General features: G+C 37.6%; 1 protein-coding gene across 2 annotated transcripts in view; it reads right to left on the reverse strand.

The window, feature by feature from the left end:
- The window catches only part of GMDS (GDP-mannose 4,6-dehydratase), a 539,856-nt gene that overhangs the window by 441 nt on the left and 513,599 nt on the right, over positions 1-25,816 (reverse strand). For both annotated transcript variants that reach the window (XM_075921351.1, XM_075921350.1), the window contains one exon: positions 699-767. In XM_075921351.1, the coding sequence (XP_075777466.1) occupies positions 742-767 (26 nt within the window). In that variant the 3' untranslated portion in view covers positions 699-741. The remainder of the gene's footprint in view (positions 1-698; positions 768-25,816) is intronic.

The raw sequence follows: 25,816 nt of genomic DNA on the forward strand, positions 1-25,816 counted from the left end.
AAGAAGGAACAGCATGTGCTAGCTATTCTCATCTTTTGAAAGACTCAAAAGCTTTGGTTTTTAACTTTATTGCCCACCCATTTTAAGATACTCAATGCACCAACCCCTTCCCCCCACCCCTTTCTGGCTCCCTTTTCTGGTATCATTTCAATTATTATTTTACTGGGAGGGAAAAGTTTACTTTGATGTTAACTGCAGCAAACAGAAGTCCAGGAAAGCAAACTCCAGGGGGCTGTCAAATCTGGAGACAACTGATCAGTAATTTTAAAAATACCACAATTTATGAGAAAAAATACCCTCCTTAAGGATCCAATATTAAAATAGCAGGGACTTAAAATTTACATTGACATGAATAGAAATCTTGGTTTGTTTTCTTTGTGTATTCCCATGCTTTGTTATGTGAGTTCTGTGATTTTTACAGATTTATTCTGCAGTGGCTTGGCTTTTAAGGTTGGGCCCCGAATCAAAGCTATTTTCCAAAATGTTCAGTACCATAATATTTAGAATGAATTTTGCAGCATTTAATCTTCCAGTAGGAGAAGCTGTGTTCTTAAATAGCTGTACTATCACTATGGAAACTGCAATTTATCTTTTTATTCACCAGTTAAAAAACGCTGCTCCCCTTCACCCTGTTTATTCCCCCTTTTCATAACTACACAAACATGGCAGGAATAAAAAAAAATACCCCAGTAACTTACATCAAAAGTGACTTTGGGTTTCCAGTTCAGTTTCTGTTTTGCTTTAGTGCAATCTCCTTGAAGAAAATCCTGGGAAAAGGAAAAGAAAAGAAAAATTGCAGGACCTCTGTGTTCCATGTTGCAGAGTGTAAGGTTTGCCACAGCAGAGTTTGCTCCTTATCTAATGCACCTTAAGGCACCCAGCAGGTATAATTTGTCTTTAAAAGAATGAAGCTAGACCAAAGACCTTCAGGCTACAGAAATCACGGGCCTGATTCCCTTAACAGGTTGTAGCTTAGGTGGAAAGACAAGGCAATGGCCTCTCAAATTACTGACAGGTATTGTCTAGCATTGCTTATAGACTCCTCCTCTGTCCACGCTTATTTCCATGAAAGTCCTGGGCTAGATTTCAGTCTTTACAGGCCACACTTAGAAACTCTGACAAATCATTTATTTTCGATTATGCCATTTCAGTTGAAGCTCAGATGCCTATAAATCACCCATAGGCACATTTAAGAAACTTTGCACAGGCCATTTAAAACATAAGAATAATTCTTCTTTACATCAAACCTTATTGACTCTTTAATGGTGAACCCTTTACATTAAGTTGTCATATGTCCTGCTCATGCTACTAAGAGAGCTGTTTCGAATTATTGCATTTTTTCCCTTTTGGTTGAACAGAAGTAAATCACAAAGCAAACATGACAACTGAAATGTTCTTTCAAATAAAAACCATGTGATCATGGAAAGACCATGTTGAATAATGGTAGAACCCTGGTTACTTCAGTGTTATAAAGCATGTCCAATAGACACACAAAGTAAAAACTTTTCGCACACTAGTTTTTACAAGAGGTAACCTGAATATCCAACCTGGAAAGAAAAGTAACTGGATATATAACTGGATGCATATAAACTACCCTGAAATAGTACTACAGGAACTCGGACACTGTTAGTCAACCATATTTTTATGTTCCTAGCCTATTTAAAGCGCCACAACACATACATACTGCATCTCTAATGTAATTGAAAGATCTATTGTATTATTGCTTCTAGATTAAATGTAAATTATACAAATCTCCCATTGCTTGAATTTATGTACAGAGCTCCCCTAAAACACAATTAAAATGTATGTGAAGGTAAAGGATAGCTGTATAGTACTAGAGCAATATGTCTTCTCTATCCTTGCTGGGGATGTAAAAGTAGGATTTGCTGTCTTTAAAATAAGAACAATCTGTGTTCCCTCATCCTTTCTGAGCTAATAAGTATTTTGTGGCATTCTCTAAAAGCACTGCCACACAGTGTTCCAGATACCATCTTTTTGTATGCCTGTGATCACGTTAACTTCCAAAAATTGCCTTGCCCTGTGCCATATGTAGAGCATTCTTCGCAACTGAAGAATACATAAGCTACATAAAAGTAGAGTTCCCTTGCAGGAGCAGAGGAAAATCACCTCAGGTACTGTTCTGCAGATGGGGATGTGGAACAAACAGGTCTGCTGAGAAGGTTCCAGGCAGCATTTTTAATAATTCAGTCTGTATGCTAAAAATAAAATGAGCTTCCTCAAATAAAGACTATTCAGCCAGATCAAAACAAAATGATGACAAGCAAAATGTCATTTTCCTAAATTATTCTAAACCTTTCCTATTGCAAGTCTATCATGGTGTTTGGAAATTATGGTAGACTTTGGGACTGAGTTCCATAAAACCCTTACTAATTATAGGAAAGATTTCCACTGACTTTTGGTTCTAAATCCAAATGAAAGTATTAAAATATATGTTCTCTCATTTTAGTTTAGCATGCATTATATATGTATGCAATTAAGAAAAACCTTAAAATACAAATTTAATATAAAACCAGTTTTCCCTTTAATCCATACTAATGTAAGTTGCTTTAAACATTTAAGCCAAGTTAACTAGTAGCTTACAGTAATATTTTTAATATCATCTAACTTTAAAAGCCTTAAACAAGTATATCATAAAATCAGTTTTATTTTTATAAACATTGTATAAAGTAATACATTTACATCCACAATATTTTAAAAAGAGATTATTTCAAAACTCTGCCCAATGTAGGGTTATTTATGTTTTACCCATTGTGGAAAAAGGTCAAGAGACAAGGGTTGTCATTGTCTCATTGTACAGCAAATAAGTTTACAAGAAACCTATCTACAAGCTGCTTTTTAAAAGGTTAGGGGGTAGTCTTTAAACTTTCTAGCAAATATTCTAATTTAAAATAATTAATTCATTTCCAAAACTGTTATTTTTCAATCGAAATCCTCATTCAAAAATGTAAGTGCTCAACTGTTAAGCGCAAAAAAAAAAAAATCAATATAAGTTCTAAAGTTACAGTAAGTAACTGGATGGTAAGCTGGATGGTATATATGAGATATCTAATTAAAGAATGTAAGTTAAAAACAGAAGAGAAACCTTAGAGAAGTCCACATACTTTAACAAAGAATTAAAAGTAGTGTGGTGCTTTGTTTGTAAATTTGACTCTGGTTAAAACAGTTTAAATGACTTTTCTAAATAAGTTTATATTTTATTAAAATCCTATTATACAATAGGACTTGATTACAAATAGCATTATATAAACATAATTTCTGCCTATGGATTTTTTTTAAGCTGCTCAGATATAAAAGTTAGTAGATAGACCAAAATAACATGGATGTGAAAAACAAATTACAGTTTAAATCAATCAACATTACACCTAAATTCGAGGATTCCATGTTTTTCTAGTGAAAGCTTGAAACACAGAATGGAAATGTTAATGATGACTGGAAAAAGCAATTACCGATTAAAGAATTGTATTGTAGTCATATTTCCTGTATTTTTCTAGAAGTAGCTCATAATATGTTAAAATAAAGTAACTACAATTAAATAAGAATATTTGAAAACTCTTGAAACTGAATCACTGCTTGTTTATTGAAATATTTCACTGAAACTAGAGTTGCACCTATGTAACTTTCAAATTTAGTCTGGTAAGCCCTACTTTACCAGTCCAGGGGATTTACAGCTTTTCAGTCCTAGGGCTTTACTTTCTGGAAGCACAACCAGACCAAAAGAGCTCATGAAAGAAGAGGATGAAATCCCATGAAGAAAATGGATCTTTGTGATTCTTGAAAGACAGCTGCTGCTGAATATTGACCTGCTAATATTCCTGTTTCCAATAGCATAGTAGGTAAAGATTAATTTTTTAAAACACACACAGTCTACTTCACAAAGTAGTATTTCTGCAGAATTTGTTTTATCAGGGTGCTTTATGCATACAATATATAAAAAGTTCTTTGACTTCATGTAGAATTCAAAGGAACAGATAGGGATTTTTTTTGTTTTTTTAAGGAAAGATGAAAATGTTCATTGTCTTGCGTAACTTTTAGAGTACTTGAACTTTTCAAATAAAATAGTTAAGTGTTTAAATATCCATGTTAGGCGGAAGTGCCACCAGACTCTTATTTTCCATGAAAAAGAAAACAAAGCATATAAATGGCAAGTTTTACATGTGAGTTACAACTTGTTCTTGAATATGGTAAGCTGAGCATTCAGTGAAGTAGCTAAAGGGGTAAAAGGCAACAGACAATTTGGCTGTTGCCATTTAACACTATTGTAAAAATCTCTGACAGATTTAACTTCACTTAGCTGTGATATGATCTTCTCTTTAGGCCATGGAAAATAATGAATCTGATACAATCTTTTCTGTTTGACTACTCCTCTCCTCTTCTGTTTACAATTATAGCTTAAAGCTTAAATGTGCAAAAAAAAAAGCCCCCCCCACCTCTAAATTGTATTAAACCTGATTTTATGGAGATTTGGTTTTATAGTCCAAACCAAGCTAAACAAACAAAAAGGTGCACACACGAATACAGAGAAACTTGTGTAGTGTGGCCTGGCATTTTAAAAGAGAGTTATAAAAACTAGAGAGAAAAACGTAAAATATTTCTGTGTAAATATATTTCCTGAGCTCTGGCTCTGTGTGTCATCACTATTTTATTTTAACTCATTAGGTGAATGATCTGATTTCACTGTGCAATTTATTGTCGTTTAATGAAATTAAACTGAAAATGGAAAACACCTCAATACAACATGAGTAAAAAAGGGTGTTCCCATTGCTCAAGTCTTCTCCTAATACCACAATCCGTCTGATTACTGATTGATCATTTGTTCATTTAACTTAGCAGTTAGGAAACAATTCTGGCCCCAGTTACACCAATATAATTCCAGAGCAAGTTTTATAAGGTTATGGGTGCTATCACACCTATAGGGTGAGCTCCTGACCCAGGGCTGGCCTTACCATGAGGCGAACTGAGGCAGCCACCTCAGGTGCCAGACTGTGGGGGTGAACCAGTAGGACCCAGAGTGTATAAAATTGTGTCTGCTGCTGGTGCATATGTATTCTCTCTGCAGTACCATGAGAGGAGCAGAACAGGAAGAAGGCAGAATTGACACCTTTCAAAGTTTTGGCCCAAGCGAGGGTGCATGGGGGCATCATTTGAGCTCCTCGCCTCAGGTGCCAAAATGTTGTGGGCTGGCCCTGTCCTGACCCCATGGAACTCAATAGCAAAACTCCCATTGACTTCAATGAAGAAAGGATTTCACCCCTAAATGGACAGTAAAACTATTACAATCCAGACTAAGATTTTTCTGGAAGGTGACTTTTTATGTCACAGCTCTTATGAACTGATTAAAAGATTTACTTGGCATTGCTCGAGTCCTTAATTCAATTTTTATGTTTGAAAAATAAAATGAAAATGTACACTCCTCATTTAAATCAGTGCTCTGGGGATGAGAGGTTCGGTATACTGGCTGACCTGGGGAGAGAGGACTTCTTCAGGCCTCTCAATGCAGCAGGTTGGGGCCTGCTGAGAAGCACCTTTTCATGGCCATTGCAACTCTGCTGGCCACAGCCAGGGGAGGGTTGCATGGTGCCTGACTGGGGCAGGTCCAGGTTAGTCTGCCCTTTGCATCCCCCACCCTCCTGCCAGAATGAGTAATGCTGCAAACTGCATTTTCCCCCTGTTACTTGACGAAGGGGAACAACCATAGAAATTGGGAAGAGGAAGGGATCTTCATCCCCCCGTCCTCCCTAAAGGGTACCTGGAGAATGGGAGGGCTTAGGGCTGAGATAGTCTTGGATGGTGGGGTGCCTCCAGCCTGCCTCTTTCACCTACCTGGGAAATCTGTCTCTCTTCTATAGGGTCTTCTGAGAAGCAATCCCATTCCAGGCACATCCCATTGTCCTGGAACAACCAAACCCTGGCCTTGCTTTAAGTTAGGATACAAGAAAGCTGCATACTGAATTTGGTGGTCCTAGCTCTTACCAATTAGGAGGAGTTCTTAGACAGACAGATGTGTGCACACACACACACTCAAATATATAGTAGATAAAGGGGTTAGAGTTAGACTAAAGTTCTGTAAATTCACTAAACTAAGTGCCTGTTACTACAGTTCTTTGCCTAAGAAAGGTTGTCAGAATTGGGTTTCGAAGATCTCAAAGTTCTCAGAAAGATAATAGTCTGAATACAAAGTTTCCTTCAAATCTCATTTTTTTTCTCTATTTTATGTATTTCCTTCTTGAGACCGCCATCTCAGCTTTGAGTCTTGCGATCAACTCCCCCCACCATTTAATTAGTCTATATTATTGTACAATTTCTAAGTTTCTTTAATTTTGGGGGTACATGCTGAGGCCATTTAATCTCCTATATAAATGTTATTACACTGACTATTCTTCTCTCTTTGGGTACTCTGTGGAGCAGTTTTCATATGTATTTTTTAACAAGAGATCATATAACTCTGCTCACTTACAGGGTGATTCCTAGTTAGTGTTTGTGTGTCTGCTACACTTCACTGTTAAAACATAGCAGACTCAAGGCTACGTCTACACACTGTAGCCTTCTTCCAGAAAAGCTTACGCAAATGAAGCGCCAAGTGGAATATTGCCGTGCTTAATTTGCATAATTAATTAGTAACCATTTTTTGCACTAGAGGCTTTTGCACAAAAAGGAGCTGCGTAGACGGCTCCTTTTTGCACAAAACCCCCTGCTTGCGCAAAAGCCGTTCTTCTCATTTTTTCAGGAAGAACGGCTCTTGCACAAGAGGGGGTTTTTGCACAAAAAGGAGCCATCTACACAGCTCCTTTTTGCGCAAAAGTGGCTGCTAATTAATTATGCAAATGAAGCGCGGCAATATTCCACTCCGTGCTTCATTTGCCTAAGCTTTTCTCAAAGAAGGCTACAGTGTAGATGTAGCCTCAGTGAAATCATTTCACAAAGTCAGTTAGGGAGGAGATTGATCAAACAACCCATGATACTCAAGATGTGTGCATTGCTAACTGCAGCAATTGCATAATCTAATTGCTGTCGCTCTTATGGTCTACTCTCCTAACGCTCCCCTTACTTGTCACCAGGCTGTGTTATATTCTCTGTCTTAACTAAGGCCCTGTTCCTGCAAAGTCTTAAGGGCATGAGCAGTCCACTGACCTCAATGGAAATACTGTGTAAAGTTAATCATGTGCCACTCTGTGGCATTGGAGCCAAAGAGCCTCAAAACAGGTATTAGTAGGTATAGTACTACTATAATTAGTTCCACCGAACTCAAATGAAGAAGTAAATGCCAGTCACAATAAGCAGCACTGTCTCTGGTAGTAAGTGCTTGCAGGATTGAGCCCTTATACTCTGAGATTTTTAAGGCTGTGGTGCTGGAATAATTTGGACAGTGGAAGTGCTGAGAACCATTGAATCAAACTGTAAACTCTGTATAAGATGGAAACCACTTCAAAGCAGGGGGTGTGGCAGAATCCTTAGTTCCAGCACCCAGAGGCCGGGATAGTGTCTTGATTTGTCTGTAAAGTGCCACATGCACTTATAGTGCCATGGAAATAATATAAAATAAAACAACTGACTCTTGGAAGCACTGTAAATAAGGAAGCATGGATATGAAGTGTGTCAAGGAGGAAAGCCCAAAATCTGCTCACAAAGAAAACATCTTGAGGAATTTAAGAAGGGCAGTTATGGTGTGGCATTCAATTTTCATTTTCCACCGCTGTTCTTAAAAAAGCAAAGTTGTAGAACAGTTAACATATCAAGGGAATGAAAGAATGCCACTGAATGTGGTTCCCTATCTAAAATTTGTTTTAATGTAGCTTGAGCTGGCTAGCTATTACTCTCTGGTCAGTGCCCCCCCCCCTTCCAGAAATGCAGTATTCTTCACAAAGACCCACAGAATAACACAAGCACAAATAACTAAGCGGTCTATGTGGTGGTAAGCGCTCAACGTGAACTCAGACATTGTGAAATTCAATTTGCAATGAAAATCCTGACCTTTTTCCCTAAGTGTATTTTAATGTGTAAAAAATTGTTTGCGTAGAAAACTTCATCTACAATCAAACTGTTCTGTGGAATAGGAGGACTTCAGTGGCTAATTTTGAGAGGTGCCGAGAATTTGCACTTCCAATTGACTTCAGTGGGCTACAAGTACTCAGTGCCTTCAGGATAAGGCCCAGTCAAAGGTTCCATTGTACTTGTAAAGTTAAGAGTTTTGATCAACTAACCATATGAGATCAGCCTTTTTCTCTTGCAGCACAAACCAGACACATTACAAAAGCGTGTTTAATTTATCTGTTTGATAATCTACAATTTGATCAGGCCTGAGAACTCGCAGCAGCAACAGAAGGTGATAATTATAGTCATGAACATTCTCTTCCCCCTCCCCCACCACTTTATTGTTGCACATCAGCACAAATTGAAGCTGAAGCCAGACCTCTCTCTTAATGACAGGGGGTGATAAGAGACAAGAAGAAAAGAGCAAACTGTCTGGTCTGCTCAGGAAGTTTGGAATCAGTGGCATTGTCCACCAGGGAGGCCAACAGAATGCCGTCAGTGCTAAAACAATGCTTCAGCTCAATTTCAGGGAAATTGAGTCAGTCAGCACTGGCTCTGACAAGCACACTGACATTGGAGATAAAATGGAGCAAAACAGAGGGAGCTGGCCCTCTGCGTGGTATGGTTCCCGTCGCCAGAGCTTTATCACATTGATGGAGGCAGCACATAATTTAATCAACATAAGAACATAATGCATATGTCCCTCTGAGGAGAGCATATGCAGACACCAAGTTACTATTGTTGTTATCTTTCTGCAAAAGTCAACTGAGTTACATGCCTAAGAATGTTAATATGGTCAAGTATTCTTCGCTCTTTTCATTTGCCAGATGAAGCCTGAGAAAACGTCTTGGCAAAAATTATTCTTTGGTTCAGATAAAATTCCTCCTCGTTTTTGGTCTGATCAGACTACTGACTTTAATGGGCTTGGGAATCAGGCCTTCAGTTGCTGAACACAACTATTCTTTCCTGGAGATTTGCCTCACCACAGGCCAGCTACTGTTTCAGTATAACCAGTTTGAGCGCTGAGGACTCTTCCAGAACATGAGATTTATGTATGGACAGTGATGTGCATGTAAAGATGTGGAATTTTATCACACGGAAAGTGAAAGTGCCACACTCTCAGGACTTTTGAAAACTAAACTGGACTGAACTAGAGGTGGAATTCTGGCCCCAATGAAGGCAATGGCAAAACAAGCATTGACATCACTGGGGCCGGGATTTCACTCTAGATATGTACCATAGTCCACATTCCTGCATTTGTGGGAGATAAATTAGATGAGCCAACATCAGCTTCTCTGATTCTATAAACACATTTTGGGACACTGCAGACACCAAGGAAGGCTTCCACTTAAGATTGTCTGAAGTGTAACAGGTGCCTATGAAAAGAACAGAGAGAATTCCAGAGAAAATGAAAAAGATTAAATCAACTACACTTGCACCTACCTTTTATTATGTAAATTTTGAGTATGTTGAAAAAAAGAAACTTAAAATGTGGAACAATATACTATTGTGTGTGCGTGTAAGTGTATATATACAAAATTAAAACACACACACACACACACAGTTTAAATGAATTGCCACATTGCTGGTGAAGAAGTGGATTTTGCCCAGGAAAGCTCATACTCGTTTTAAAAGTTACACACTATCCCCCTAAGACTACCTGAAATAGTTATACAACTAAAACTTCTAATCGTACACCAAACCTTTAAAGATATGCATGTAAATACACATTCCTTCTCTCTGCATATATCCATCCACATATATGCAGAGCGCCAAAAATCTTAGGGTTAACTTGCAAAACAAAAAAATCTGAAAAGTAAAAACTTGAAACCACATTTTATTGCAAACAAAACTGAGATGTTGAAATGTTCTAGCAAAATTATGAACTTCACTAACAGTAAGATCCTTTTATACAGCAGTAGGGGAAGGCAAAATGAGAAAAAAACATGAAAGATAAATAATTTCTGATTGTAATATAATAGAAGAATACCATTATATCTATCAACTCATCTATTTATTAATCAATCAATCAGTATTTTGTTTGTTAATTATTGAACTGCATTCTATTGTATCTTTCATTCCATTGTGCCCTGATACTTTGAAAACTCTCATGGAATGAGAGGTTTTGCTTGTGTATGGAATGAAAAATGTAGGATCAGAACATGATTACTCAAAGCACTTGTTATCAGGCAGAAAGCTTATTAGTGTGAGTGAGAGGCTCTTTACATGTAATAGCCATAGATAATTTTTAATTAAGTCTGAGGATTATTTTTCTCATTTCCCTTTCCTGTCATGGTTTTTCATAATTTTGTCTATATTGTTAATGTTGTTTTATTTCAATGGGATGAATTGTGTAGTAAGAAATGTGAATGATGCAAGTAGAATCAGATCGTTACTGCTTAGGAAGCAAGCTACTGACCCTTGATAAGTTCACTGGTCTGTGCGTCAGATAGCCTCTTGACATGTTACTATAGACACTATAATTCTGTAAAATTGTTAAATCGTCTAAGAAGTTTTAGTAGGTTTGCCCATCATTGCTACGTAAATATGAGAAACAAAAATAATTATCATAACTATGAGCTTGTTTTTTCTGTACACAAACATTGTAAGTACACTCTATTTTAACAGTGTGACCAAGTTACAGAGTGAACTTTTTTACAATATCCAGGCCATGTGGTCTCTGGGAATTTCATTAAGTTGAGTCAAACTACTGTGTCTTTTCATATTTAGCTAATCAGAGATTTCTATAAAAATAAATATTAAAAAATTGGACAGGTGTGCTCTCCCTCCCCCAATGGATGTACTTTATCTGATATTTTTTTACATGGTAACTAAACACTTAAATATTTATCTGTACTCTATTTCGTTGGATACATTACTGATGTGTTAATTTTTCCATAACAATCTCCTATATTTTTGGGGAAACATTTTCTAGTTCTGGGCTGTTTTTCTTTTTTCCAATTAGAGGTTATCAATAGGATAGTGGCTGCTAACATATGGATGTTTAACTTAATTTCTTTGAGCATGATAATTTCTGCCAAGAAATCTCAGGTGATTTTTTTGAGACAGAATTAGGGATGAAACATTTCACTCACCCCCAGTCCCCACATCTTCTACAACATGGATAAAGACGTGTTTCATTTTTCTCTTTGAATGTGTCACCTCCAATATTTCCCTCTATGGACTCACACTTGACAAGAAAATAAACTAATGTAATTTAATTCTATAATATGTCTAAAAGTACATAGTACATCCCTATCACTGTTGTACCATCACTTCTTTGTTATGATTTGAATATGAACATGTATTACATTTATAAGAAACCTTATTTTTATAAAAACAATGTCCCCCATTAAACTGCAGCTTAATGAGAAAGCTATTTTCTGTCTAAAAACATTTTGATGGAAACATGTGACAGCTATAATTTTTAATCTCCCTCCCTTGAATATACGTTTAGCTAATAACCACAAACCACTGAAGGATAGCTTTGTGGTTTGCACTATAGGATGGGGTAGAAAAGTAAATAAAACAAAAACAAAACAAAAAAACCCCAAACTTTTGCACGGCTATCTAGGCTCTCTACACTTTGGGGTCACTTATTGGGGGCAGGAAGGAAGAGGAGAGGCAAGAGATGGGGAATGAGTGGAGATAATGTAGGATTCTAATGTTTAACAGGAATGCTCATGAATTATGTTTATCTTACACACCTACCATAAAAATACCCATATTTAATGTAAGCCAGTGCTTTAAATGTGCAAAGAGAATCACCAGGGGACGGGAAGGCTATGGACTCCTCCATGAAGCCGGCACATAGGTTTCTTTATTTCCTCTCAAACACATATTACAAAACAAATGGCCCATGAAAGGGTTAAAGTAAAACACGGTGGGATAATTTTACGTTCTGAGCATGTCCTGAACGTATTCTTCAGCATGCTCGACAGAGAAGGAAATCCAAGCAGTGGCCTTTCACATGACATCATAAAAGCCTAATTTATCACCAGCCACCAAACATCTAGAAAATCATAACATCCTTTCAGGAAAAGCATGTGCAAAATAATCAGATTTACTTTGATGAAAGCTTTAGAATGCAAGTCCAAGTAGGATGCTACAAATAGTAACCCTTTGCAGGTACTTGCCCTAGCTAACACCTCAGACACATGTTTTGCTTAATAGGAGGCTGCTGCATTTCCTGCTCATAAATACATTTATTTTTATATTGTATATGCACTCCATCAAATCATACTGTTAAAGAGAAAGGGTCAGAGATCCTGAAAAATGTAAGGTTTGCTGAGCAGTACTCTGTGGTAGAAAGTAGGCTTAAGATGGATTAAGTGGCTAGACAAGTACTCCCTTTGAATAGGGAGAGCCCTTCCGCAGTGCAGAGATAACTTAAGATGACCTTTTGCTCCCCTCAGTCTTGGTGCAGGTGCATCAAGGTTTTAATCTGAGCATTGCTTTTATGATCCTTAGTTACTGGAATGGCCATTGGGATGTAGGTTTTGCATAAGCCACCATTGCGTACCTTCCTTTTTGTTTTTTGAGCTGAGTATACTCAAATAAGCCCTATGAACTTGGCTCAAAATCTAGTTAATCAAAAAATAGATCACTTGTACATGACATGACCTGATTTTCAGAGGCAAGCTTGCTGAGCTCACTAGGAGTTGGGGGTGTTCACCACCACTGAAAAATCAGGCTGCAATCTTACCAGGATATAGCTGGAGCAACAGGGAGTATCTCCGAGTTAGCTGTGGATCATCCAAGGTTGCCTGACATGTTTTACCAGCATCGTTTGTTAATGCAATGACAAAAATTAGAATCCTAATTTGGGCACAAGGAAATCTTCCACCCACCATTACTTATTCACTGCATGTAAACTGTATATTTCATCTGAGGAGCCAAAAATTCTTTACAAAGATGAGAGATAGTTCTGTCTGCCTATCCAGGACTCTATATTCCAAATTGGTGTGTTTTTCTGGCCCGGTACAAATACATATGGATTTATCATAATATTATTCTAAATCTCCAATTAACATTAATTCAAGAAGCAAAACATGCCTGCAAAATCAAATGATCTTGCATTTATAAAATAAATAAGTGCATTTATTTGGTTTTAAAATGATATATTCTTCTACAACATAAAATATGTGCAATGCATGGTCATATATTAAGTAAAGGATATATTTAAAACTCTCATTGTTTTGAGTGAATTGGCCAGTATTTAAGTAATGTTCATGGACTGCAACAGTAAATTCAGCTCACTGAACAAAGTGCCTTAGAACTCTTGCTGGTCAATACTCACATCTTGCTGATGTGACATGAAACAATAAACTTGCTTTTCAGAGTGTTAAAAAAGCAACTTCAATATATGTTACTAATAAACCTTTGAGAATGAAAGCAGGAATGCTATATAATATACACAAAATATGGTGGATCTAGAAAAGGACACAAGCTCCCTGGAAAGGAAAGTCTGGAAAAAATTTTCAGAATGCTTTTCTCTCTCTCTCAAGAAAGACATTACCACAACAAGCCACCATCAAACCACTAATTCAGTAAAGCTAAAACAATAAAATAAGATAAATATTTCCTCCTTTTTTCTTCCATCTTCTCCTTTTTCTAGTCCTGTTGCTGCTTCTTCATTTTTACGCGTTCTTTCTTCACTCATTTTTCAGTGTCTATACTTTCCCACATACTACCTGAGTTAAATTAAGCATCGGGTAGGAGGTTTCATTTTCCACAGACTTCTGAGGAGTTATACTTGTTTACATCAAGTCAAATTTGGCCCATTTCCTCTATTTTTTTCACTTTTAGAAAATGTTTTAGGTTTCCCCCCTTGTTAATCCAGTTTCTCTCTTTCAAGACATTTTTTCTTTTCTGATTTGATATTTCTCTCCCTTTCTCTCTAACATTTTCTCTCACATATCTTTCCTAAGCATTATTTTCTCCCCACATTTTCCATACCCTCACTTCCCTCTATTTGTCCTTTCCATGCTCTCTAGTTACCTCTTAGCAAAATGCTCCTAACTGTTCCCTTCTCATTTGTTGGACACTAATTTTTCAAGCTTCATTTTCATCCTTATTTTTCTCCATAGGTATTTTCTACCTCCAACTTCTGCACTGGTCTTCTTTCCGCCCATTTATCCCCCCACTCTCCTCTCCAAACCTCAATTCCTTTTTTACCTGTCCTCCAAAGGACTCTTCTTGGTCAAAGATATGGGGAAGCTGCAGACCAAATGTCATCATCCTCTGAATTTTGATTAATATGTTGCAGAGGATGAGAGAGAAGTTGCACAGTTCCAATACAGATGAGCTGATAGGGCTAAAACTACTGTAGTACCTGGAAACAACTGAGAGGAAAAAACCACACAAGTTTCGCTGAAGTCTAAGGTGCATCTTCTAACTTAGAGTAACAAAAGCAAACATTTACCACTATTAATATTCATAGAAGTTGCTTAACAGTGGAGCTTCCACAAATTTGGCAACGCAATCACCGTATATATACACATATTAGGGTTATTTAGACTGGCAAGATTTTGTGCAAAAACGGCTGCTTTTGCGCAAAAACTTGCCGCCTGTCTACACTGGCCGCGAGAATTTGAACAAGAACACTGACTTTGTAATGTACAAAATCAGTGCTTCTTGCGCAAATACGTTGATGCTCCCGCTCAGGTATAAGCACAAGATGGCCAGTGAAGACAGGAAGAAAATGGCTAAAATGGCCATCGGAGTTTTCTTGCGCAAGAGTGCATCTATACAGGCCATGGATGCTTTTGCGCAAAAGCAAATCTTTTGCACAAAGGCACATGCCAGTATAGATGCTCTCTTGCGCAAATACTTTTAATGGAAAAACTTTTCCATTAAAAGTATTTGCGCGAAATTATGCCAGTCTAGACGCAGCCATTAAGTATACATAATATGCTCCATTCCTTTTCACTGCATTGCCAAATGCAAAAGTGTTACTTTCAGTCTGTTCTCTCCATGACCACCTTAGCTTAACCACCTTCAATTAAATGAAGAAAGGAATTCTTGATATGCTACTACAAATTATTTCATTCTATAGTCATCAAATATGAAAAAAAAACCATGGCAGAAAGGGAAAATCAACACTTTATGACCCCTCTGTAATTACCACACACCTCTTAAATCCAAAAGAAAAAAACATCCCAGAATTTTCTGTGGCACTCCATCTGCAACAGTAGGCACTGGGTTAGAATCTCCCTAAGCTATCACCGGTATTATATTTGAAATGCAAGATTCATCCATTACTTAATTATCCTGTGATTAAACTGCCCCTTGAGACATTCAGACAGTAACTTTTGCCAAGTTTCAGGCTGAATTGTTCTTCAGCTAGGCTAGATAACCTCATCTTCCCCGATACTCAATTGTTCCTCACATTCTTATTAATCAAAGATTTCCACATTTCCATTTACCTGTTGGTAGTACAGAGAGGAAAGGCAGAGGTTCAATTGTACATTCCAAACACACGCAATTAAAAAACAAATTTAAAAAGCTATAACAATCAAATACTCTCCTGAAAAATGCAAGCAGAATATTTGTAAATCTCATACTTCTCTCCTGAGAACGTCACTTATAATTCCTACTATTTGGCTTACTTGATTTTATCTATTTCTAAAGTCATGGGGCAATATTACACAACACCGAAAATAATGAATGACAGAATTGTCATGTATCTATGGAGAAACTAAAAAGCAGCTGCAATAATGGACTAGATAAACATCTTGGTAGTTTTATTCTGCTAGTAATCTGAGCAAGGCTCAAAGCAGAACTATTGCTGATAAACCAAAGTAGTTCTGGATTAAAATAACAATCTAAGGTGATTACAAGAGACCCCACAGAAAAGAAATATGTGCATCTGTATGTAAATATGTGTGTATATAAAATAATAAAAATGCTTATACTTAATACAGCTCAACACTTTATAGAGACTGAAACAGGTGTAGACAGATTACTTGACTGGATTAAGGTCACACAACAAAACAAAAGCCTAGCAATGAACAGAGATAAGGTCTTTCAACTCCCAGTCAACTGTTTCATCTGTTGTACAATGCTACTTCCCCCAAAATAAAACTTAATGCACATATAACATCTAAATATTCACATAATTGTCCGTCAGATAGTGGCCTGTCCTGAATGATTCTTTCCTTACTTACAGCAGTGACCACTCAGATCTAAGGCTTTCCACAACCTCAATTTTTATATTTTCTTGTTTACTTCAGTAACTGCTCAGAGATAAAAATTGAACTTTCAGGACTGGCAACCCCAAGCATTCAAAAATCATCATGACCCAAATAATAATGAGACTGGCAAAAAAATCATAAAGTATTTTTAAAAATTAATTGTTGTGTTTTATTTGCCTTCTGATTTTTTGAGTCTTAAAGAATCAAACAATCCAACTTTCCTCTACAACAAAATAATTACGTTTGAATTTCCTGATCATAGGATTCCTGGAGCTAGGGCTTTAACAAAAAAACAAGATCACAAGAGCAGACACCACTGCATATTGTTTGGGGCACAACAGTGAATGGAAATCTGTCATTCCATTCTTTAGTCAAGGATTCCTTCTTTCATCCTCTGAGAGAGGCCCTTCAGCATACAGTATTCAATGAAAAATCATGGAAGTCAGGAGAGATTTCAGAATACTGGAAAAGGGTAAATAAAAAAGGGAAATAAGAACAACCCAGGAAACTACAGACCAGTAAGTTAAATTCTGTGCCAGGAAAGATAATGGAGCAAGTAATTAAGGAAATCATCTGCAAATATCTGTAAAACAAAATAAGATGATAGGTACAGCCAGTATGGATTTGTAAAAAACAATCTGATAGCTTTCTTTGATAGGATAACAAGTCTTGTGGATAAGAGAGATGCAGTGTACGTGGTATACCCAGACTTTAGTAAGGCATTTGAAATGGTATCTCATGACCTTCTTATCAATAAACTAGGGAAATACAACCTAGATGGGGCTACTACAAGGTGGGTGCATAACTGGCTGGATAACCGTTCTCAGAAAGTAGTTTATTAATGGTTCACAATCATGCTGGAAAGGCATAACAAGTGCGGTTCTGTAGAGGTCTGTTTTGGGACTGGTTCTGTTCAATATGTTCATCAATGATTAGATAATGGCATAGAGAGTACAATAAAGTTAGCTGATGATACCAAGCTGGGAAGGATGCCTACTGCTTTGGAGGATAGTGTCATAATTCAAAATGATCTGGACAAACTAGAGAAATGGTCTGAGGTAAATAGGATGAAGTTTAATAAGGACAAATACAAAGTACTCCACGTAGGAAGGAAAAATCTGTTTCACACATATGGAATGGGAAGCGACTTTCTAGGAGGGAGTATGGCAGAAAGGGATCTAGGGGTCATAGTGGACCACAAGCTAAATATGAGTCCACAGTGTGAGACTGATGCAAAAAGAGCAAATGTGATTCTGGGATGCATTAACAAGAGCGTTAAGAGCAAGACATGATGAGTCATTCTTCCACTCTATTCTGCGCTGATTGGGCCTCAATTGGAATACTGTGTCCAGTACTGGGCACCACGTTTCAAGAAAGATGAGGAGAAATTGGAGAGGTCCAGAGAAGAGCAACAAGAATGATTAAAGGTCTAGAGAACATAAGCAATGAGGGAAGACTGAAAGAACTGGAGACTGGACATTAGGAAAAACTTCCTAACTGTCAGGGTGGTTAAACACTGGGATAAATTGCCTAAGGAGGTTGTAGAATCTTCATCACTAGGGACATTTAAGAGCAGATTAGATAGACTCTATTAGGGATGATCTAGATCAGGCCTGGGGAAAATGTAGCACTGGCACACTAGAAATATCTGCTTTCCCATATTTGTATCTACATATGTGTACTCCTCTGACTAATCAGACAATGATCTCCTATTCACCTCTCTGTTGGCTATAATGTAAAACAGCATAGCAACAGTGATTGGGCCAGATTTTCAAAACTTTGTGTTGTGCATTTGCTGGTCTCTTTGTTGGCCAGCTGCATATTAAAATGACTAGCTGTACAAGTAACTGGCCATTTGCACATGCAATTACTATTGTGTGTGATCAATATGATGAATCATGGTTACTTGCATGCAAAAATTAGACACACAGGGCCTGATTCTCCATTACCTTGTGTCTTAAATGGCCATGTATACACTCAAGGAAAATGTGTGTGAAATGCTACAATCCTGATTAGTTAGGTAAGTGTTTTATAGTCATTTTGATCAAGCTTTGCATAAGTGCGGATGAGACAAGGTGCAATTCAGAGAACATACAGGCTCATAAATGCAAGCACAGAATTATGAAAAACGTAGTCCACTATGAGCAGTATATGTTCATGAGAAATTAAAATGTACAGCATACCAAATTCATTCATGATGCACCAATATTTACATTTAGACACCTAATTATAAGCTCAGGTATTTTCAGAGGTCTGTGAGAGCTGTGGGTTTTCAGCATCATTGAAAATAAATCCCCTTTTTTTCAGATGCCCAAATATAGGTTTAAGCACCTAATTTTGCATACCCAACATTGAAAGGTTTGACTATATTATGAAACTGTAACTGTTAGAATCACAAATTAAGTGAATAACAGCAATTCAATATTACTCCAGTATGTCTAGCAGTATATTTTGTAAGAGTAGTTTCCATTTCTTTGTGTTCTCATATATATGCCCATTACTGTACTCAGAAAAATCCCACTGAAAAAAAGGAATGTGGTTAAGTAAGGTCTGAGTAAACAAATACTTAAGGACATAGCAACTTCTGATTTTTAAATAAACAGAAGCTGTTTACTATTCATAATTAACATTGTCCATTATTGTTAGCATCTCATTAGGCTAAACTCCTAAAATATTACAATATTAATAAAGTATATAATTTTACTCGTGTCTGTCTCATTTCCTGCTCTATCTCCTTTATTTATTCTTTCTTTATCTGAGCTTGATGCAAAGCTGATTGAAGTGCATGGGCATTTTTTTTGCCAGTCTTCAGTGGACTTTAGATGAGACGTCCTCTTTTGTGGGTATCAACAGCAGACCAGAGTCTCCTTTCCAACCTTTGTTTCCCCTCTCTGCATTGGCTGCTCTTGTCCATTCTCCAGGCATTCTATTAATGTCTTTCCCTCCTTCTACTCATCATCCATCATTCTATGATGCACTTTTCCCTGAGTCCCAGATGTATTTTGTTCCTCTTTCCACTGCTACTTTACCTTCAATTTCCCAATATATTCCAGGTTCTGATTCTATTTATTCAAGAAGCTCTGAACATCCTCTACCCACGACACACACAAATATCTATCCTGAATCCTTGGCCATCTATCTGTATGTGCAGCAGATGTATAATTAACTCAGCTTCTTCTATTAATCAGCTTGCCAGAAGGAATAGCTCCTTGCTTGCAGGGACTGGGGTAAATTATAATTGGATTTATTATTTAATATTAGTGAATATTAAAATGAAGACTACTAAATCTGTCACAGATGACAAATCAATGTATATTTTCAGTGTGAACCTGAACCTTTCATTGGTTGATGATTCCAAGTCTTTCTGAGAGAGTCACAAATCTAAAAGATGTCTCTAAGTATCAGATTTTGCACTTGGATTACTGATTTAGTTGAAAGATGTGTAAAAACACGTGCAGCCAGACGGTTCCTTGGCTATACATCTGAGAGAGCTCTAGAGCAGAAGTTATTGCTTCCAAAAGTCAATTGTAACTTATGCTCACTAAATTGGCTCCAGATCTGCCTTTTTCGGACAGTAGCAAAAGAATAATTTATTCTTTTTTGAAAATCACCCACTTTTAGCTTAAACAGCCCCCCTTTTGATTCAGTATCATGAATACCAAAGACACGTGGACCTAAAGATCCACATCCTTTGTAGGACAGCAGAACAATAGCAAATCAAACATTATGGATAGTGGTTTCTGTCAACACTGTAAACCATGAAAGCTCTGCCAAATATAGGAACTCTGCAGTATGAATCTGAAAGCAAAATGTGTACGTTTGGCACAATCAACAGGTTTTATGTTTAGTTTCCTATTTATACTAATGAAATGTATACCAAACACTTTTAAGCTCATGAAGAAGCTGTTCCAGTTTACAGTTACTTTGTGTTTTGATCCTAACACACAACATGTAGTTTTCTCACATGCAGGAAACATGTATATAAATAGAACACTATGAGTTCAGCTCACACTGAGATGCCTGGAGCTTGACAGGGGATCCTTTGATGGCATTAGCCACCTGATTATATTTGTTCTATTGTGGATGATACTTAGTGGACATAACTCCCTGATAAGAAACTGCTTCATAGACAATTCACAGAAATAATATCCTGCCCAACTATCTTCTACAGACTTTTTCATGGGCAATCTTCAGCAGCATCAGCTACTGGTGAGGAACGTCTAATTAATATCACTATTTGCCAGAGAAAGGTAGGTTCCATAAAATCACTTGTTGCCAAAATGTGAGATGAATGGAGGGAGGGGAAGTTGAAGGGGAGAACACTCTCCATGGACAGTGTTTACCAGTATAATGAAGAATTCTGATAGCTCTCGGTCAGGTGCTGAAATTAGATAGGGAGGCTTTATGATGGGAAATCCATTCCTTCTATGATAGTTACATTTCTCCTCATGGATTATAAAAAAACAGATGATCCAGCATATTACTACTTAATTGTAACATGTGTCCATGATAAAACTGTCAGTTTTTTCTTTTGCTGTATGACACTGGCTAAAAGTTTGGAATGCTTTCAAGCCAGATATTGAGTGAGTTTAGTTGTCAGTAGGAACACGGATCTGGAGTATTTATAAATAGTTATTTATGCAATAATTATTATTAGCTGTGGTACGTCTGAGGAATGATCCCAAGTTCACTGACTTTAATACTATCACCTGGAAGATTACCAAAACATCATCGCTGTAACGTGAACAAATAGTTTTATTTGTAATTGACAGGAAAGTGTTCATGATAACCATTTAATTTCTGACTCACTTGCCCATCAAACATAGAAGACTATTTCCTTTTTTATTACAAAGTTCCCTATACAACAAATCAATTCAAGAATAAAATTACAAGTTCTATATTAAACAGTGTAATTCTTTGCGTTTATATAGCACCTTTCATCAGATAATTTCAAAGCAACACAGACACACTTAAAGGTTAGTTGCCTCTTTAAAAGATAAGTAAGTCAGTGTCAAACCCGGGAGCAAAGCTTAAGCTCTGCTCTAGCCACTCAACTACGCAGTGTAAATAGGAGTATCAAAGCAGTGCCACCACACTGAAAGACATGCTACAGAAAACAATTATTATGATGGATACTTCTCAAAGGTAATTATACATTTTAGTAAAACACCAATTTGACAAAAATTATGTGACACAGAGAAACCCCTACAGTAGAGACTAGAGGTAACCAATGTGCCGAGCTTTGCCAGCACAGCTTGTAATTTATTTCTCCCATCAAATATGTTCCCAGCTACAGGGTTGAACAAAAGCCCACTGATTCTAAATTACATCAGTTGTGCAGAGAGGTGTAAGTGTTCATGTGTTAGAGTGAGCTTTTTTTGTGATTATTTGCTTATTTTAATAAAAAACAGCCCAAAGTGCAAAATGATAAATAACTTACAGCTACTGAATGCTTCCAAATACCACACGTTTCACAGGATCATCAACAGAAATATGCAACTTTACAACTTGTCAAAACTGCAAGACAAGACAGTACTACACAGACATAACATGTTTGGGTGGGGATAGCGGTAACATAATAGGAGAAGGCATACAAGAGCAGGCAAAAGCAGGATGGAGGGAATCAGTGGGGAGAAGGAAGGAAAAAGCGGAATGGAGATGTGGTGTTTTTTGAGCCATTTCAACACTTTTTATTCAAATGTATCTAGAAACAGAGTCCTAATTTCTTCAAATTCATACAATTGCTCTCTACAATCAGCTGCTAACTCAGACATGTCTGAACACCACTACTCTATTCTGGACATACGCCTACTCTCCCCTTTAAAAAAAAATCATGGACTCAGTGATCATTGCAGTCCAAAGTCTTTCCTGTGAAGTTAAACCCAGCTTAGCAAGTATATCACCTAGGATACCATTTTTGGCTGAGATTTGGTTGTTCAAGTCAAGAACTATTTTCAACTCTTTCCACAGCTGCCTAATTGTGGGACAGTCCTACAGTAGATGCAACAGGATTCCTGTTTCTTTGGGAGAGTGCCAACACATATCTCAGGATAAGGTCTTTATCCTGGGAAACATCTATGGCATCCAATACATTTTCAATAAACTCTTTTGTCGTATCAAGTGCAGCCTGAGGTCAACAGAAGTGTTTCTAAAATTCCACAATATGCTTTGCCACTGGGATTCTTTTGAGAGCTCAGATAAATCCCTCTCTCACACTTTCACAAGGAAGTCCAGACCATTGGAGTTTCTCTTCATTAACAAAATATACATAAGTGGAAATAAGCGCTGACTCTGTGGATGCTCCAGGGCAAGATTTGGAGGGAGAAAGGTGTAAACATAACTGCTTTACAGTCTCAAGTTCAGCAGGTGCTATCCAGCTACCACAATGCCAGAATAGAGTAAGAACAGACTCTCAGTCTCTCATTTTACAATGCAGTCCTCCTCTACGTCTACACATGGATGCTTTGATGAACTCTTCACCCCAAACCTCACCCTTCTCCCAAGTGGCATCAGAGATGCATTATGCAACCTGATTTTCTAATCCTTTTTTCAAGGCTGACAGGATAATCCATATTCTTTACACACAATGTCTTTCCGTCATTCTGCTGACCTGGTACACACCTCCTCAGCCCAGTGCCAAACTCCCAAATATTATTTAGTCATAATTAATACAAATAATGCCTCCAGAACAGGTATGCCTGGTTGACATCGTGACTCCAAGCCAGCACATATGTCTCTGCTTTCCAACTCTCCTCATTTACCTGGTAAAATATGGACTACTGAGGTAATGTACTGAGTGCCAAACAAGGTACTTTTGCTGAAATCAGATTTTGGCGACTGCAAGCATAATCCAGTGATAAAATATGTAAACAAAGTGACTGACACAACCTTATCCTCCCTTTTTCTCTTAACTGGCAAAAGATCTCAGGAGGAAATGTAGAGGAAAGATATTGTAGAGGACAAGAGGTTGATTGTACCTATGAAATGTAGTGGCTCCTTCTAAGCCACCACAATGTCAGAGTCATAGAAGCTATTATAAGCTTTAAAGCATTAGAACTGTGGTGTAGGAAGCTCTACAAGCCATAGTGACTGCACAGATGTTACACCTTTAAAATCTGGAGCATTCTGGATGTAACAGAATACGTGTCACTTGGAAGTCAGTGTGGCTTGGGTTGAGGCTAGAGAATGAATTGGAGAGTTAAATAGGTTGGGATGGATATTTTGTAAACATGACAGTTTCTTCCTTTACTTATTTTACTTCAATGTTTTTGATTGAACTAAAATCATTACAAAAACATAACTGGAATTTGGGAAAGAATAGCTAATTCCCTAATTGTGTCCACACAAAGAAGTAAAAAATGTGTATGTGCGCTGATAGAGTCCTTATATTTTCTGTGTTAATTTCATTTTACTATCTAGCTGTGGCACTGCTGTTTCCAGCCTAAGGAGTTATTTCATTAAAAGAATTTCACATGCTGAACTATTATTTTTAACTTTAAACTTTGAATAAAGGCATATGTTTATAAGAACAAAGAATAAAAACATCCATTGGTTAATGATTTCATTTGTCTGACAATGTACCAGCCTTCAGTGAAACAATTAAAAAACAACTTAATTTTTCTTCTCTATTATTAATACAAGATTTACCAGGTGTTATTTGGGTCCTTAACTCAGATAAGTTTTGTTTTTCTTCATTTAAATCATTGCTCTGGGGTGAGGCTAGGGATGAGGGGTTCAGTATGCAGTTTGTCCCAGGGAGAGAGGACAACACAAGGCCCCTCTCACAGCAGCAGCTTGGGGCCAACGTGAGACGTGCCTGTCCATGGCCACTGCAGCGGGCGCAGCCAGAGCGCAGCCAGGGGAGGGGTGCAGGCTCCCCAGGTGAGGGACAGAAAGACAAAGTCTCTGAAATGTTTAGTGGATAGCTGTCTCTTTCTCCACCCCTTCCCTCTGCTGGCCCAAGGAGGTTATAGCTGCCCTGGTTCCCATCTCTGGCCCCTTGCTGCCTCCCTGTGGTCATTCTACAGTATAACTGTCCCTCTTACCAGATTCCTCCCTTTCCATTTTACGAGAAACACTCAAATTCCAGGCACATCTCATTGTCCTGGCACAACCAAATCTCTAACTTGCTTTCAAGTTATGATAAGAGGAAGTTACATATAACATTAGTTGGTCCTAGCTCTTACTGTTTAGGAGGCATTCTTAAACAAATGGACTCAGACAGACAGACATGCACATTTCTAAAATACACAGTAAGATTGTATTACATTACATTATTAATGCCAGTAGCACCCACAACATGGCTAGGCACTCTCTTTACATAAAGACACAATCCCTGTCCTGGAGTTCTTACAAACATGAGAACCCCCTATGTAAAGCCCTACAATGTTTTAAACATTTTAAATGGTATTTGGATGCTGATTCTACAGTACACAAAACCTCTTTCCTCCCTCTTTGAGCTACTTATATTTTCAGAGGCATTGATGGCAAAAGCTTTGGCAACAATCTGTTGCACCCCAAGAAAACTGTCTATAAAATGACGCACATTTGTATCTTCTTTAATCAAAACACTTTGTGTTTTTACTTGTGTATGCACAAAAGGGCAGAGTCGCATTTCACTTTTTCAATACAGCACCTCCCTCTCTCATCTAGTGTCCAAAACTTTCTACCTTGGATTTTTGTTTTAAACTTAAATAACACTATAAGCTGGCTATTGCACTCACCTTGCTCCTACATTTTCTCGCTGGAGGCTTCTATTTTTACCCAGAGATGCCTGTGTCCAAACAAGCCCAATTTTCTGCTTATATCCTGCTTGGCGCTAACTGGACCCATCTACATATATGACTCAGCTGTTACCCTGAGCCTTAGAATCAACGCATTCCTATGGAGGGTCTTAGACTATATCTACAGTTTCTATACTACACCTCTGGTGTGTAGAGTTTGTATAGCTACATAGCAGTGTAAAAAGCTTGCTGTTTTCAGACTGCAGTGTTTAGCTACATGAGGATGTCAATGAAAGGCTCAGGTAGGGGGGAAGACAGTGGGGAAATATCTTCAGCAGCTTCTTGCTGCTGGAGCCGTTCACTGAGGTGGGGGAAAGGCTATGGCAGGGGAGAGGCAGTAGAGAAAAGCTGCCCCGTCTCCCTGCTTTGCACTGCTAAGGGAGTCTTTTCCTGCTAAGGAGAAAGGCTCCAACAGCAGGAGGCCGTGGGATTTTGCACTGCTAAAAAAGAGCTGTACAGATGAGGAAACACAGCTTAGATAAGTAGATTGTGTGTAGGGTATGTACCTCATACCCTTCCAGTGTGTCTTTATTAGCCTTAGCCATGCTCATTGGCTACAATGCTGTTTATTATACCCATGATAGGTGGAGTCACTAGCATATAAAGCACAGACCCACTTAAGAAGTGTGGAATGCAGATGTGTCTTTAAAGATTTCAGCAATCTTATTTAATACTCTTTGCTGCTAAAACATATTATATATATTGTATATATCTATATAAAATATACTGTAATTTAGATTTCTGCATAGTAATAAAAACACAGTGACATGACTAGTGACAACTCCATCA

Source organism: Pelodiscus sinensis, chromosome 2 (assembly GCF_049634645.1).
Source record: "Pelodiscus sinensis isolate JC-2024 chromosome 2, ASM4963464v1, whole genome shotgun sequence".
NCBI classification, from domain to species: Eukaryota; Metazoa; Chordata; order Testudines; family Trionychidae; genus Pelodiscus; species Pelodiscus sinensis.